The 16,979-nt window shown below is 33.6% G+C and overlaps 2 protein-coding genes across 4 annotated transcripts in view; one reads left to right on the top strand and one right to left on the bottom strand.

Moving 5' to 3' along the window:
• Nucleotides 1-81: 81 nt before the first annotated feature.
• On the bottom strand, nt 82-2,609 carry Sce (E3 ubiquitin-protein ligase Sce). The gene is made up of 4 exons (XM_015331745.2): nt 2,148-2,609; nt 1,361-1,808; nt 970-1,272; nt 82-895 (listed from the first exon to the last, which is right to left on the bottom strand). The coding sequence occupies exons 1-4, from the start codon at nt 2,430-2,432 to the stop codon at nt 678-680; spliced, it is 1,254 nt and encodes a 417-aa protein (XP_015187231.1). The 5' UTR covers nt 2,433-2,609; the 3' UTR covers nt 82-677.
• Nucleotides 2,610-12,548: 9,939 nt separating this feature from the next.
• The window catches only part of mwh (multiple wing hairs), a 49,250-nt gene continuing 44,819 nt past the window's right edge, over nt 12,549-16,979 (top strand). The window contains exon 1 of one of the 3 annotated variants that reach the window (XM_089170277.1): nt 12,549-13,688. In XM_089170277.1, coding sequence (XP_089026403.1) covers nt 13,486-13,688 — 203 coding nt within the window. In that variant the 5' untranslated portion in view covers nt 12,549-13,485. Of the gene's footprint in view, nt 13,689-15,330; nt 15,690-16,979 lie in introns of those variants that run through there. The other 2 variants (XM_089170276.1, XM_089170278.1) reach the window with 2 other exon arrangements.

Raw genomic sequence — 16,979 nt, 5'->3', positions numbered from 1 at the left:
AATATATTATACCAAATAAAATAACAAAAAATTTAATCAACTTATAAAACAGACCATAATAACTTAAAAGATTTTCATCACTCTCGCTTATATACATCGATTTATTTAGTTTTCTTTTTCTTCACAAAACTGTACATAATGGTCCACAGCAATTCGTTCATCGCTTATGAAATAAGTTAATTAATCATTGACGTTGCTCAAGTATAGAAATGTATATGACATGTGGCATAAGTAATACCTTTTCAAATATATCAAGATTAGAATCCTACAAGTACTACTTGTAGAAATATAAAACAATGACCATCAACTAGCGATGCACTCATCCTTTTCTTTTATCTAATCATCGTCGTCAATGTACTAATTTAATTCTATCACTTAAAAATATGTTGCCATAACAATCTCTCGTACAAAAACTCGTATAGCATAACCATTAAGAACCATTTGAAAATATCTTAAAAATTGCACTGTCAAAAAAACACGAAGATACCACTTTTCGTGTTCTACCTTTCCCTTAAGTTGTATCAAAGCTGTTATATAATATAACTAAATATAATAAAATACATCAGGTGTTTTCTTTCACAACAGTCCTACATAATTCCCTTGATAACTAGGTTTTAATTTTGATTTGGAGCATGATACAACTAGCCCCCATCTGATTGATATTTTTGAGGCCTTCCCTAGGTTTTTTTCCACGAATAGTACATTTCCAATGGTCTGTTGACTCGCCAGAATTTGTCATTCACTTGTCGTAATGTTTGTGATCCGCTCAATACGACGAGCTGTCCTGGCGAAGGTGCTATATAAATACAAAAATTCACTAACCTATCTGAATCTGATAATTCTGTGTCGAGGTCCAAAGTTAACCGCATTGCTAAATATTTACTAAGATGATCAACTGTAAAAAAATTAAATTATTATTATTTTGTTAAAATAAATCGTTTAAGATGATTTTCTTAATAAGATTATCACCTGTTGCATTTGCTGTAGTTTTTATATATCGAATGCTATTCTCCTTTAACGCTTTTATTAATGAATTGTCTCCAGTCATTTCTGTTGGATGAGGTTTGAAAACAAGTTCGATCTCATTAAGCATCAAAGGTTCACTAGGACCCTCTCCTTCCGTATCAACCATAGAATCACCACCGCCTGTTTCTGCCTCCGCACTAGAAGAATCGTTCTCTGAGTTTTGGAGACTTTTTTGTCGTTTTGGTGGCTTTGGAATTTGGTTCGTTGGATTTGGTGAAGGTGTTGTAGAATTTCTAGATGTAGTTCCTAAAAATATTGAACATTCTTGTTACATCATGTATTTTATATAAATATATCCTACTTGTACGGTAATAAACAAAATAAGTTATATTACCTGAAACCGCAGGACTACTTGCAGGTTGAGAAATATTTGTAGAATTCTGCGAACTATTACTAGCTCCACCATTATTAGTAATTAGTGGTCCTGTAGCACTTTGCGAAGAATCACTTTGATTTGCAGCATTTGTAGAAGGATTTGGCGTTGTGGGTGCACTAACATTTGGGGTATTATTATACGAAGTCGCATTACTTGTATTTTCAGATTCATTTGCGTTTTTTCTTGAACGTTGTGGTCGATTTTGACTTTGTAACTTGATACCTTCTGTAATAGAGTTTACTAAGGCAGCCTGGGAATGTGATTTGTTTAATTTAGCTAAAACTCTTTCTTGATGTGCTTCATATTCATCTCTGCTGGGATATATTTTTGAAATTAACAAATCAAAGTTTGGATCTGGTCTCAAGGAACGTTTAGAAACTAATTTTTTTCTACAAGTTGGACATTCCTATAAATAAACAATACGAGTACAGTACATATAAATAACTACACATAAAAAGATATACTTAGCAGTTTATCCAACAAATAACGTTAAATATTTTCTAAATAGATAAATTTATATATTCCTCCAATCCTAACATTATATTTCAAAAATAAAATTAATGTCTATGTTAATTGAACGAACTTTCTTCATCTAACAATCACGTGTTTACATTGTTAAATCTTTAATAATCAGAACAATACAGACAAAAGTTTAATAAGAGTAAGAGAACAAATAGAACGATTGTGCAAACAACAAAATGAACAATAACTTAAAGATTCTAAGGATTAAATAATAAGTATATACCTTGTTACCGCTTCGAAGTGCAGTAATAATGCAATCGGAACAAAAACGATGGAGGCACTCCTTGGTAGTCATGGTCTTTTTAAGCATATCCAAACAAATTGGGCACATAAGTTCACTGTGTAAGCTTCGCGGACTAACCGCGATCTCAGTACTGTCAGTAATTGCATCCTGAGGCGTCCGATGTAATTCATAAAGTGATAATTCCCAAGTTTTGTTAAGACCGACCTGTTCGGCTGACGCCATTTTGATAATATACAAGTTATCAGCAGAAACTATAAATACCATGAATTTACACTGTCAAGATTAATCCATAATTATTTCATATACTAAATAAAACACTAATGAATGATATTATCAAAATATTTCAAAAAACAATTATAATTTCCTAATATGATTATGGCTATATTACTACAAGATATTAGGCACATCGAAGTAAAAGGCTCACGTTGTATTGAATTTTATATACGTTGAACACTTCCTGATTTAGTCCAATCAGCTTGCGTGTTAAGAACCCGCCTTAAAAGGTAGCGCTCGCAGCGCCATTCACTGATTCTTCTTTACCCCAGCAGTTTACGAAAAAATTTCATAAATCCAAAACATTTTTCTAAGTGCTTATATAAATTGGTAATAAAAAATAAGGATTTGTAAAGATCGTAAAATAGACATTGGGTCATTACACATGAGCCTTTTTTATGTAGTGTAGGGTTAATCTTCAATGAAAAAAATATTAAGTGTAGCCAATAAAAAAAAGAAAGGAAAAACAAAACGTACTCTGGATGTGACACTATTATGTATATAATTACAAATATTTATTATTTTCTATATGACTATTTACGATTTTAATTAATTAATAGAACTTAAGACAGTAACTTGATGAATATCGCTATTTCGCTTTGCATTTAATGTAAATTATGAATAACTTTATATAGCCATCGTATTCCTGACTTGTCAGTTGGAGCATTGTCACTGTAACTTCCACAAGCATACGATGAGCTTCAGCTGCACTTTTTTTTTTCAATTAAAAACTTCCCGCAAATGCTGTTTAGTTATAAAAAATCTGACATTTTCAACAGCGTAACAAAAAACATTTTGTATGAAATTCAAAACAATACAAACTGGATGTTATCGGCAGATGTCCAATCTGTCTAAAAACAAAGCAATCAGGTGTAACTATTTAAAAATTTAATGTTTTTAGAGCCATCTCTTAAAAACGAACCGAATTAATTTGTACTCCCAATATACTATACGTTTTATTATTTATATCTTGGAACTCGATACGTGCGACAGCAATCTCTTAGCATTCCTATTAGTACGAGCTAGGACGTCGTTAAACGGAAATTGCAATTATCGAGGATAGACGGGAGAAAAGAAAAATCAAGCAGACGCGTATAGTAAGAAAAAAAATACGCGTCGATAAAACAGATCGCTATAATTAAACGTCGGTGGCGCGCGACAAAGGGCTTTTAACAAGGCGCGGCAAGCTCGTAAAGAACCCGACGAACTTAGAGATACGTAAAGTATACGAGTCTAATCCTTTCACGATCCTGTCACGATTCCATTACTAGAAATTTATTTTTCGCACGTTATAGTAATTTATGACGTCAATTTTTAACTGTCCATTACTACTCGTGTTACGTAAATAAAAAAATAAAAAAAACAAAGGAAAATCCTTCTTTTACATATTCGAAACCGGATCTAAAGACCATATAATCCAATTGTTGATCAAGATAAACAAATTAGCCGTGTTATTATTTATCGTCGCTTTTATTATCCAGACTAATATTTGATATACCAACTGAATATCATAAAAGTATGATGTTCTCTTTTTAATCGATGTTAATCTTCTTTTATAGATATAAAAAAGTTTATATTCCTACGAAAGTATACCTTTATCATCCTATACTTGTTAAATTATTATTCACAATAAATATGAACGTTTCGATACTCGAAAAAAGGAATAGTTATCAATGTCTCATAGGATCGTCAGGACAATTAATTTTTCTCGGAATATCCATCACAAGAGAAATTACTTGAATAAATAGAAGAGTCTATAGGTAATTTCTCATCATTATGTCATCGATCGGAGGGAATGTGTAATCCTTTTGGAAAGTCTTGGAGCCAAGCTCAATAATGAATCGAGGTTAAGGCAAGTTCTCTCGCGTGCAAAAGGAGAATGAGAAGAGAAAGAGGAGGATGAGGATGAGGATGAGGAGGAGGGCTTTCGCGTAGGCAAAATATATGCCTCCGGTATAAATAATATAACGGTATGCGATACTGTGTGTAAGGACTTAGCCTTACTGGGCGTAGGCACGCAGCCGTATAGAAGAAAGAGAGGAGAGAAAGAGAGGAACAAGTTGCCGACGTTTCTTTCCCCTCTCTTCTTTCTCCTCTATCTTCTTCTTTTTCTTCTTCTTGAACTATCTTTTTCTTTCTATCATGTAGAAAGGACGTGAGATGCATTCGCGTTAGATCACTAACACTTAGAAACTGGACCGACGAGACCCAAGAGCCCGACAGCCTTTTTTAGTGACCCTAACTGTAGAGCACCGTAATTGCGGTTGTCAGGAGACTACAAGCAATACACGTAGATAGAACGTAGGAAGAAGAAACTCGTTGTATCACCTGCTCCGGATCGATATCCATACGATTCTAGTACACGAGTTCTACGTATGTATGTACAAGCCCTGACCTTAGCTTCTGTGAGCGGAAGGAAAAAGTAGGGAACGATCGAGTTCTCTACCATCGGATTTTCATTGAGTTTTGGTTTAAACTCTAACGATACCGTTGCTCGGCTCTTCCTTCTTTTTTCTACTTTTTTTTCCCTTAAATCTCTTCGTCCTCATCTTTATCTACTATTTCTATTCCCTCGAGTCGTCGATGTATAATCTGCTTTGACATCGACCGTTAGATTTAACCAATAAGGTATATGCCTACTCCCACGATATGAACATTTATTTTGATATGTCTTTAATATATCTAAAAATTTATTTTTCAATGAGCCTACTTTTTTTCCTAAATTCTTATAAATTCAAATTTCGAACAGGTTTATATTGCCAGATTAAAAGAATGGATACGTTCAAATTGATTAGCAGATTGTAAAAGAATGTTATAATCTGCAAAGCATAATTATTCTTAATGACTTATATGACCGTTATTTTCCTCAATTCCAACGTAGTTCTCTTTCGATCACTCCCGTCCGGCCAAACCGGACTCCGAACGTTCTGCTATATGTATTATGCATCTCCATTCAGAATTGAAGTTACGCATTGACGAAAGAATAAATTATTCATGGTGGTGCACAATCGTCGATTCGCATCGCTCTCGAATAAGCGTCAAGTTAATGGATAAAAGCATTTATGGGGGTCAAACGACGCATCCTCCGATAATCATGGGATATTACATACCTATATGTATATACAACACCTTGTTCCACTTTATTCGGATCCTGTCGTGCCAACTTTTTTCTTGGGTCGTGTAATTAGTCGCCTTCGGCGAAAAACGGCGACCAAGTGTTCTACTTTTAACGTTTCTATGCTTCTTTGAAAAAACAGAAATCGATCTAATCGATAGAAATTATAGATGAAAAGAGTTCACCGAACTTGATCTTACAAATTTATCGAACTTAAAAGGAAGTAAAGAAAACCTTTAAGTACAGCTTACATTAGATTATCTCACTCGTAATACAAATTTACTATAATTCAACAAGTTATCACACGTAATCATAAACATTACATGTACATATAAGTATGTGTGAAAATGAAATTAAATACCTTTTTCCAATTGAAAATCACTTAAAATGTAATCATCGTGAAAGTAGATATTTTATTACGAAATTTCACCATCTCCCGATGTAATTTCAATTGATAATGCGAGGTGCCGATGATCGTTGATTTATACGAAAAACGACTATATAAGTTATATGCATATCTTTATGTATTCACGCACAAGAACTCGTAGAGATAGGTGTGGAAACATAGGACGCGTGTCGACGAGCGTAGACGATCTACCTTCCCTGACTAGTGTACCATAAGTACCTTTACGCAATCCAAGACCACGATCTCATGTACGATGCGCGAGGTTATCGCGATGCAAAACCATGAGTCGCACGGGTATCATTAGTAGTATGTACAGTGTTCTCAAAGAATTCTATCCCATTATTTTACATGCTCTCCTCTTCTATTTCCATTATTTAACGAATATTTTTTTATCGCGACTTTGTTAGAAAAATTCTATGCACTTAACATACTTTTTATCAATAAAATTATCTATCCTTACCATTTTATTAATCAAAAATCAGAAACTATGATTGAGACTTATAATTAGAAATAATTTTGTTGTAAGTATATATATATATATATATATATATATATATATATATAATTAGAAAATATTTAACATGTGCAACGCGTATAGCTACTTTGCTTCTTCTAAGATTATTATAAAATTCAATTATCGAAATTCACAGACATTCTTTCAAGGAAAAAACATGAAACATTATCTAACAAAAGATTTCTTGTTAAGTTCCAACTTGTTACATTGAAACTCGTTAGCGTTACGCTTTAATTATCCAATAATCCGATTATCTGTTTGTGTTACCGTTTCACTGAGGAATGACATAATCTAAGCAATCTATTATGTATTCTTATGATTCGGAAATGGATTCGGTTTGCTTAGCTCTCGTTTTAGCACGCTTCGGTGAGTTCCCAACGCGACGACGATTTGTTTCGACGAACCGAAGTAATTATCATATCTTTTACTTTCCTGTTCCCGACATTGCACAAGTATCCGGAAGGAACGGTGCTCTTGGACGCTTGATACATGGTTACAAGTATCCGTTCAAGGCAGGTCAAGCGTGAATCTGACCCACTAGAGTTGCTTCAGTTACATAGATGCATTCTAGCTGCTGCTGCGAGCACGATAGTCAGGAAACGTCGCACTGTATTCCACACTCCGATCACGTTTCCTCCTCTACGTTTTATTCTCATTATAGTTAGCTAAGGATGGGTCAGTTCACTGAGAAAGTGCCTAACTCCTTGCCTTTCTATATTCATTCTCTCACAATTGAATATGACATTATTGTTCAAGAGATGCTAAGAGATTTCACGTTAATTATCAAGCATCTGTGTTTTACCAGTGAAAACGATAATTGGTATATTACTAATATAAGTTGTAAGAAATGAATTACTATAAGTCATATACCGAGATATTCATAATTTACTGATAATAAATAAGGAAAAGATCTACTTATATATTTATAATAATTATTATATTGTATATGTATACATGCAAATTACTACCGATCCGTTCATTAACTGACCCAGGAGGTAATAAACATAATATTTAACTAAAATTAGATAAACCGTTTCGTATGAATGATTTGAAGTTCTATGCGGTCAGTAAATAGAAAGTTCTTTCACCTGAGAATTTACTTTATTCTATATAACATATACGTTTTAAAAGTATTACAAAGTAGGGGAGATATCTCGTGACATCTTCTAGTCGTTTAGTTGACATGATCTTGAAACGACAGAAATTGGATCGAAGTGACGTTACAAAAATCTATAGCGTGACGCCGGAATTGTTAGGAAACTGGTCTTATTGTTCATTAGCATATCCTCCTCCACAGTACTTCCTTGTTCTTTGAAGATCTCGCAGACACCCGGAAGTTACGTTAGTTCTTACAGAATGATACACGAGTGTGAACGCTTATCTCAGGTCAGCCCCGTAAGCCTAATCGTCTCCGGATCGTAGGAGTTTTCCTAGGGTCTTAGATACACGCATATATACATGTGTATATATATATACCTTAGAGAAGATTCTACGTCTCTCGCTTAGTATATACACTATTGCTAGTCTTAAGCTTTAATCCGAACGTTCTATGAGAATAAGAGAGAAAGATAGAAATAGATAAGAGAAGAAGACTCGGTCCTTCGGTTTTCCACAACCAGTGATGAACTCAACTTACGGCAAAAAGCCGTCAGCTTGTAAAACCTGAAGCCATCCACATCTAGCATAAGATTTACATTGACCATTAGTATCTTATTAGAGACATAGGTCAACCAACGCTAAATGTAACCTACAAAAAATTTGTTAAAAAAATTTGGTACATGATATGCATGAAGATTTATATTATTTATGATTGAAAATGATGATGACCGTTTAATTGATTATATTTATTGTTTCTTTTTCTTATATTCGTTTGGAATTTTATAGTTAAAATGACAAAACTTTCCGGTACTTTTAATAAATAATCTTAAAAGAGAGAGAGAGAGAGAGAGAGAGAGAAAAAAAGGTAAAAACAACCTACGTTATCTATTGAACTAAATCGCACCATGGAAACTCATAATCTTCTTTGCTCTTGATCGGTTGAAGATAATCTATCACGATTAATCGAGACGTTTCTGATATCTTGATAGAGCTGTTGTAACTGTATACTCGATTACAGAAGTATATAACGATCGATCTTTCTCTTCAAATGTCTTGGAATTTTTATCGATTTTAGAGTCGATATTATAAGAGTCAAGAGAAATGCGATGGTTGTTAATGAAAGTATAATTTATAACGAAGTAGCAAATTTCTTATCCAATATTTTTAGCTCGTTAAACGCCGTTAAACAGAATTTTATTCATTCGAAAGTTATATTCGTAGCTGATATTTTTCTTCGAGCGGTACTTGATTATCTCTCATTAGCAAACCTCACTTACTTTCGCAAACTTGCGAAGCTTCAACTACGGAGACATCCTAAGTATATAATATCCATGAATACTTATATATACAGATAATAATATATATTCTAACATAGAAATATTTGTATTATCGCTATAGCTCGATGTAACATCTTTTAAAGTTACAACATTTACTAACAACTAAGAACGATATAAGTAATTTCAATAATGAGTTATGATCCCGTTTGAAATTGTTCAACTATCACCATTACGCCATTTGTCTAATGTAGTATCACGTTCGTTTCTCAGCTATAATACATTTCAACTATGTGAATTTTATCGATTTGACGTTATTCAACATTACTAATGCATACAAGCATTCGTAAAATTATTATAAAAATTCGTAACATTAGAGCAAGTTAACGTTGTGTCGAAAAAGGAAAAAGAAATGAATTGGAAAGAAAAAAAAGAGAAAAAGAAAATGTTAAAGAGTAGTATCGCGTAAAGAGGTTATCAATGCGAAGAATTTAGCCGATTTGGAGAAGTTGGGCGAATGTAACCTTGTAAAATCTGGTTCACGTGCCGACGGTCAACAAAACACAAAATCGAGAGGTTAAGATCTCGTTTTAAGTCCGAGGGCTTATAGTCCTTTTCGCAGTTACTTGAAAGGTGGCGAACGACGAGTGGCGACCGGTTGAAAGAAGAAGAAGAAGAAGAAGAAGAAGAAGAAGAAGAAGAAGAAGAAGAAGAAGAAGAAGAAGAAGAAGAAGAAGAAGAAGAAGAAGAAGATCCAGCGTTCTCCAAGGCTTTGGCGAATAAGAGAGAAGTAAAGAGCAGAAATAGAGAGGAAGAGAAAGAGAGAGAGAGAGAGAAGGCGACGACGAGAGGCAACGGTGTGTGCACGTGCACCTTCGGGCATTTGCGGCTCGACAGTCGGCTCTCGAAACTCGCACGGTGAATGCCTCAAGAGAGGCTCCTATTCGAGAGAGAGAAGAGAGCTACTACTCCTCTTTCGCGTGACTTTCGACGGGCTCAAAAGATCAAACCTGATCTCTCAAGAATCTTCAACGAATCTGTCCTTTAAAAGCGAGAAAATACCGGCCCCTCGATCGAGCCTAAGTGCCTTCTTACCTACGAGACAGGATAAAGGATAAATTGTTAGTAAGAAAGATAGAGAAAGAGTAAAAGTAAGAGAAAGAGTAAGAGAGAAAGAGAGATGTTAAAGATGTTTACTTTTAGACATTTATTGTGTGAGATAATCGTGACATGTGACAACAATATTATTTCGAGATTATCTTTCAGTGTTTATATATATATATATAATATATACATATATATATATACATTTCTGTTATTGTCACATTTTTCTTCGTAGATATATCATTCATTATTTCTTAATATAATAAGCAAATATTCTTGTTGGATTATTCGATTAACAATTTCAAGCGAGATAATCGAGTTTATTCTCGAGAGAGTGCGAACATGCGAAGTGGATCGGCTTTTCATTTACCTCGAGAATTTGCTTAGCCATTCGTCTTACGTGGGAAGAAAGCTTATTCACATTGGTCGGTATGACGCTTCATCGACGGGATTAATGAGAGCCTCGTTAAAGTTACCTTATAAAGTTTTACGATTCCCCTTCTAATTATTACTTTGGATTTTATTTGTTTTTTGTTTTTGTCATCTTCTTTATTTATGAATATTTCAAGATTTATTAAGAAACCGTAAAAGGATATAGTCTAAAAAGTGATTAGTGAATAATCAAGTAGATTATTATTAACTTGTAACTTCGAAGTTCGTATAGATATAACATCGTATTAAATAGTCTTTTACAAAGCTTTCTTTTACGTTTACATAGTTGTCAGTGAAGGTTATTAATCGTGAGAAAGCGTAGTATGGACTAAAAAATCATAGCCTATGTAAACATAAGAGTCACTCGTCAAATCAAAACAATAATTATTGTCAATGTTAATTATAATGTATTAGTTTGATAACACGATTTCCATTTGTATTTCACGTACATTGATATGAAATATAATTACAAATTAATAATATTTGTTGGTTTTATTCTTGTTGGGGAGTTAGAAAGAAATTTTTCCTCGTATCACCGTTATTGTATCTTTCCGTGATTATTTTTTTCCAGTACGATAAGTCGAGTAGAAAAAATAATTTAAATGACTTTTACTAATGCTCCCGATGCGTAATACGTAACGGTTTAGAGAGTTTTTCGCATGTCAGTAGATCAGTGGGCTTTCCTGGAAGAAATAATTTATTCTTTTCACGGCTAAATTATTCGATGTGGTTTCGCAAAAGGATGCACTAGTCGCAGCAACGTAATGCAGCAAAGGCAATTTCTCAGCTAACCGTTCTTTTAATTTCGTTAGTCGATTGTCTAACGTCAAGTTTATCGAACTCTCTTTTTCAATTGTCATTCCACCGAGAAAACTGATCCATTTCTTCGATTCGCCAATTATTTTGTATCTTGGAAATAATAATAAAAAAAAAATTGAAAATATATACGCTAATGAACAACATTCGAGTTCCTCGTAGAAACTTTCTTTATTACATCAATAAATAAATATTTACGAATAAGTGACTCTATCGCATGAAATAATGATCGAGATTACCGATAAGTTTTAAGCTCATTATTTTCATTTCCGCTCAGCGTACTTCCGATTGATCGCTGAGAAAGATTAATGATCACGCGCTTGGTAATGTAAGAGTATCCTTAACGATTTTAAGTATTCCATTTTCCATTCTCTCATAGTTGTAACGTGAAAGAAGAAGAAGAAGAAAAAGAAAAATAAAAAGAAAAAAAAGAAAAAAAACCCAGAAGAAAATAAGCAATGTATATCGATACGTGCTATGTTACACAGTGCTATTCGACGTAAGTTATTCAAACTGAACAATAGCGTACTAGTAATCATACGTAAAGTTAGCAAGAGTATCCATGATTTAAAGGAAGAGAGTAAGAAGAAATAAAAATAGAAATAGTAAGGAGAAAAATAACTAGACGCAGATAACCTTTCGTTGTGTCTGACGGGCGCGCGACAGGATGTAGGACCGCTTGAAAGGAGCGAACATCGTCATACTTCTTGCACAAAGTATGGGAATCCGTTCGTTAGACGACGACGAAGACGACGAAAACGACAACTACGAGAACGGAGACACGTTTTTCACTTCTAACGACATTAACGGTCACCTTATCTTTTTTTTCCTTCAACGTGTATTTAACGACGTGTAAATTCGTCTACGTCAAAGGTTGCTACTGGTTTCCTACGACGAGACGTCATACATGTATCGAACAAGGAATAACAACGCGGGTGATCCTAGAAATGAAAATACCGTAATTTTGGAATGAACATTATTGAATAAGAGATTGGAATAAGTTGTGGAAAAAAAATAAAATGTGCATTTTATACAAGAAAATGATGGTGTTTAGTGATACGTAAAATGAAATTACAGGAAACGCTGACTCCATGTTTGCACGTTTCTTCATAGACAAAAGAAAAAAAATATGAAGAAGGATCGCATGATGCTTTATGTCTTCGTAAACTCGTAGGATGGGTTTGAATTAGAGAGTGGTATACGTGGGTAGTACCTTCACCGTGAAAGCAGAGAAATTCCATAGAATAATTTTTTTAAATTTTGATATTAATAAGATAAATTGATTATGAAACTATTTGGGATAGAAAAACAAAAACAAAAAAGAAGTCAACAATTTCTTGGAAAATTATAACCACGAAGGACTATCTTCTTCTCAATCGTATCGTAATTCTTCATTCGCTAATAGCGATGAGCAAGAAACTATACGTATCGCTTCGGGGTGTGTTCGCGTATGGGCCTCACTATGAAGCTATGAAATTACATGAACGTACTACGTTCCCACGTACGAATCGTGAGAATAATTTATGGACGTCCTATGCGCAATATCTTAATAAACTCGGTTCATAAAAGTGCGACTTTTAGTCCTTTCGCTGCTCAAGGAAGTGCACCACTCGCCGTTCCGTAAATGCTACTTTCGAGTCGTTGCCTCGACCTGTAATTACGCAAGTGTAAACACTATTGCAGGAAAGAAACAATGTGATACAAGAATAGCGATAATTTCGTTTGAAGAGGACAGGAGGAAAACGTGTGACCAAATATCATTAGGCAGAGATATTATTTTTCTTACGAAAATTTAAACAAGCTAATATAATTGTGTGTTGTTTCATGTTAAGGATATATATAACGTGTGAAAATATAACTTATAATAAAGAAAGAAAATCAAATATAAAATAACAGGCGTGTGTATCTAACGATTCGTGTTATGAGTATCAAAAAAGTATAAATGACTGCCACATTGGAAAGTGTTACGTATACCATGATATAAAGACAAAGGAATATGTTTCAAGGCCAGGGCCATTGAATTCATACCATTCTGCAATCTCAAGATCTCACGACCTCCGGTGACCGAGTCATGCTATCTTGATAATCGTAAAGTTTTGCATAGTGTAATATATTTCGTGTTAACAGAATGATATGAGATTGTCTATTTGAATTAAGATTGAGATTACACACAAATGTGATAATTCAATGAGCTAAGAAAATACATAATACGTTTTATCGGATGTTTCCTTGCGGAAAGATACAAAAAATCATTAAACAAGGTATCAAAAACAAATTTGAACATAATGGGGAATTCAAGATCGCAACCTTGCCGACGCAACAAACCACTTTATTTACTATACCTCATTCATCGAACTTGGTCTATAGTTGCTGATCATCGAAAAACTCAAAGCCATTGCGATGATATCGATCGAGAAATAGAACTATCGTCAAGATGCAGCGGTTGCAACGATTGTGCTTACCGACAGGACAGTCTCGCATTCGATAGGTAAGATTTCTTCAATTCAGAGTTTACTTAGTATTTAATGTTGATAAAGTAGATTTGCTATATATCGAGATGCAAGAAAAACAGTGAAATGCTGTTTTAGATGCAGTCGGTAAGGTAGTTGTTTGCACAATGAGAGGATTGCCATGTGAAACGCATTTTATATTATTTGGCATGCATTTATCGATACGGTTAAAATAGCCGGTAATAGTGAGTACTTCTTTATCGAGTAACAAAAGCAAAGATGTTGGATTCAGAACTAGTAAAATTGCTAGTAATAATCAGTCTCTGACATATCGATTTATATGCTCCTTAAAGTATTACCAAAGTAGATTTCTATTTTACCAGCCTTGATACTTAATTGGTAATAATAAATCCTTTTATATATATATATATATATAGTTTGCATGCTTACCCGGGAAAATAGATTTGTTTTAATCGTAGTGTAGTTGGACGATAATAGTAGAAGTAGTAAACTTTAACAGTATTAATAGAATATGCAGTTAATCATTTATTTTGTTACTTTATTAATTGAGTTAAAATGATCGTTGAACACAATAAAAATAAAGCTTATTTTTAATAATCGAGGGAAATATTATTGGAAGTTGTAGAACGCTGTTTAATTGAATTGGGATGGAAATTCTTGATGATTATTTCATATATACCAAAGTTATAAAAAAATTTGTATTATCTAATTGTTTTTCAACAATCTTACAATATTAACCCTTTCACTACTACGGACCACTATAGTGGCCCTCTGTAGAATATCGCGTATTTTACATACGACGAGCATATGCAGTTATAGCACGTCAAATATCCCACTCTATACGTGTAATTTTAGTGTTTTGTTTCTTTTGATTAAAAATCGCTAATATCAACAACAAAACTACTTAAAAATAAAGTGCAATTTCGATGCTGCACGTATTAGCAGCCCGTACAGTAGAAGTAGCACCGCGGAAAATACGCCCGTAGCGAAAGGGTTAAAGAAATAAAAAGATCAATTTTCTTTTAATAATTTTATATTACTCTCAAGAAACACAAAATCATTTTGAAAATTTCATTAAAAAAAAAAATATATATATATATATAACAATACCTATGAACCTAAGAAAAAAAAATTGATCTTGTCTAAATGTTATCATTTTATATTATAAAATGCAAAATCGCTTATTTAATCATAAACATAAAACGCGATAAAAGAAAAAGAAAACCATCTTAAGTCTATCATAAGTATACTTCCATTCATTTTCATTTTCTAATATTAGAAAAAAAGTAGGTAGTGAAGAAGGTGGCGTAAACATTATACGAGATAGATTTAAAAAAATAAAAAGAAAAAAAGCGAACACATTGCTGTCTTCTTGACTGAACGTAGATTATCAGGGATAATGATCTCCGTGAACATCCGCTGCGTCACGAGAAGGCTGGCCCAGCAAGCATCCAAGTATTATCAGATGTATCCTATATATATCTGTTTTATATGCACCTTAAATATAAGAAAGAGAGAGAGAAAAAGAGAGAGAAATAGAAAGGAAGGGATAGAGGGGGAAGAAAGGGGATGGGGGAATAAAACGACAGAGGGGATAGAAAAGACAAGAAAACGGTTGATTATCAACTAGGTATAGTCTTCTTTCGTTTTGTGTGTCTCTTCCCTCGTAGTCAGGAGTTTGGTTGCGCGCGCGTGTGACGCATCGGGGGATAAACTCGGGTAAACTTGGTTGGAGTTACAAGCAGGTGGAAGCGCCGGTGTCAGTAGACCTCCGACTGTCTCGAAGAACAGTCGATCGATCGATAGAAAGGAGGACGTTTATGATTGGATCCTTTGGTGGTATTACTTTGAGTGAAGTTCGATGATCGATCAATTGATCGAATTTGGGATCATGATAATAATACGATTTTTCACGTGAAAGTTTTATTCTATTTAACTTCTTTTATGTCATCCACGAAGACATGCTCCGTCTCCGGAGAAATTAGGCCCCTTGGTGTCATCGTTGAAAAAATATCAAGGTAAAGTTATGGGAAAGAGTAACATTGATGATTCATTTTCCATTCTAAATCCTTACTTATAAGGATATATATCTTTTTTTCTCTCTTTTATTAATCTTCTCAACGATTATTTTCATAAAATATTACAATTTTACTTTGTACAACATTTATTTGAACGTGTGGGAAATTGCGTTGGCGATACGTGGGTGATTACGATAAACGCAATATCCTGACTGTTATTTCATGGATTTCATAAACGTATATTACAATCTTACCGTTAATATTTGATAGATTTACTACGATTAATATTGTTTGTAAATAGAAAAATAAACGCATTATAAAGAAATTATCATTTTTCTATTTGAACGAAAATCCAAGAGAGATAATTTTCTTCATTCCTATCTCCGTTAGTTTTGAAAAAAAAAACGTAACAATGGCAAGTGCAATGTCCCTTACCTTGGACAGAATTTTCTCGAGGGACCAACGCGATTAAAACTTTTTCAACGTGTTTCCGTTAATGGAAATGGCATTCTTGGATTTTCTTTCTTTCTTTCGAGAGAGCCTGTAATGAATTTTTCTCTTCTTTCATATTCTTTTCTTTATCGTTGATAGAATAAACTTTAACGAGACAAACCTTTTCATTTCATTCTACGCACAATGAATTGTAAATAGTGCACACACGTTTGTTGTTTAATCGTAAGCACGCATACGCTCGGGAAGAACCCCGCGAACGTTTGTTTTCTCGCGTGTAAAAGTCGACAAAAAAGCCCTCGGTCGTTACTTACGCGCCAATTACCGACGATTACAGAAATGCCTTAGCTCTTTAACACGAAGTCACGTAGCCTATTTTTCGCACATCATCGGTTTCTTCATTATTACTGTTATTATTGTTATTATTATTGTAATCAGTAACATTAATTATATTATTATTATTACTATCGTCATCGTTCATATCCAAAGGAAGTATTGTTTTTGATCCAACAGATCTTATGACGTGACAAAAAATCAATTGACGGAATAAAAGAGATCCTTACTAACTTTGTCAACGTTGTCTTACCTTCTTCGTAGTTCTGAGTATGTAAGATATTTTTAATAAAAACAATCTTTTCCGTTCTTTTTTTGTTTCCATTTTCGTTTTATGAAACTTATTTCGAAAGATATATCACATTACTTATGGAATATAAATGTATTGTAATATAATATACATTTAACACGAATCCGTTAATGATGATATCAAATATATATATATATATATATATATATATATATATTCCATGTCTCAAATATAATGACCAAAAATTCTATTCATAA

This window comes from Polistes dominula, unplaced genomic scaffold (genome assembly GCF_049000335.1).
Source record: "Polistes dominula isolate Pdom_NZ unplaced genomic scaffold, Pdom_raw_medaka contig_15, whole genome shotgun sequence".
NCBI lineage: Eukaryota > Metazoa > Arthropoda > Insecta > Hymenoptera > Vespidae > Polistes > Polistes dominula.
The sequence above is the reverse complement of the archived record's forward strand: the minus strand, read 5'-3'. Positions and strand labels throughout refer to the sequence as shown.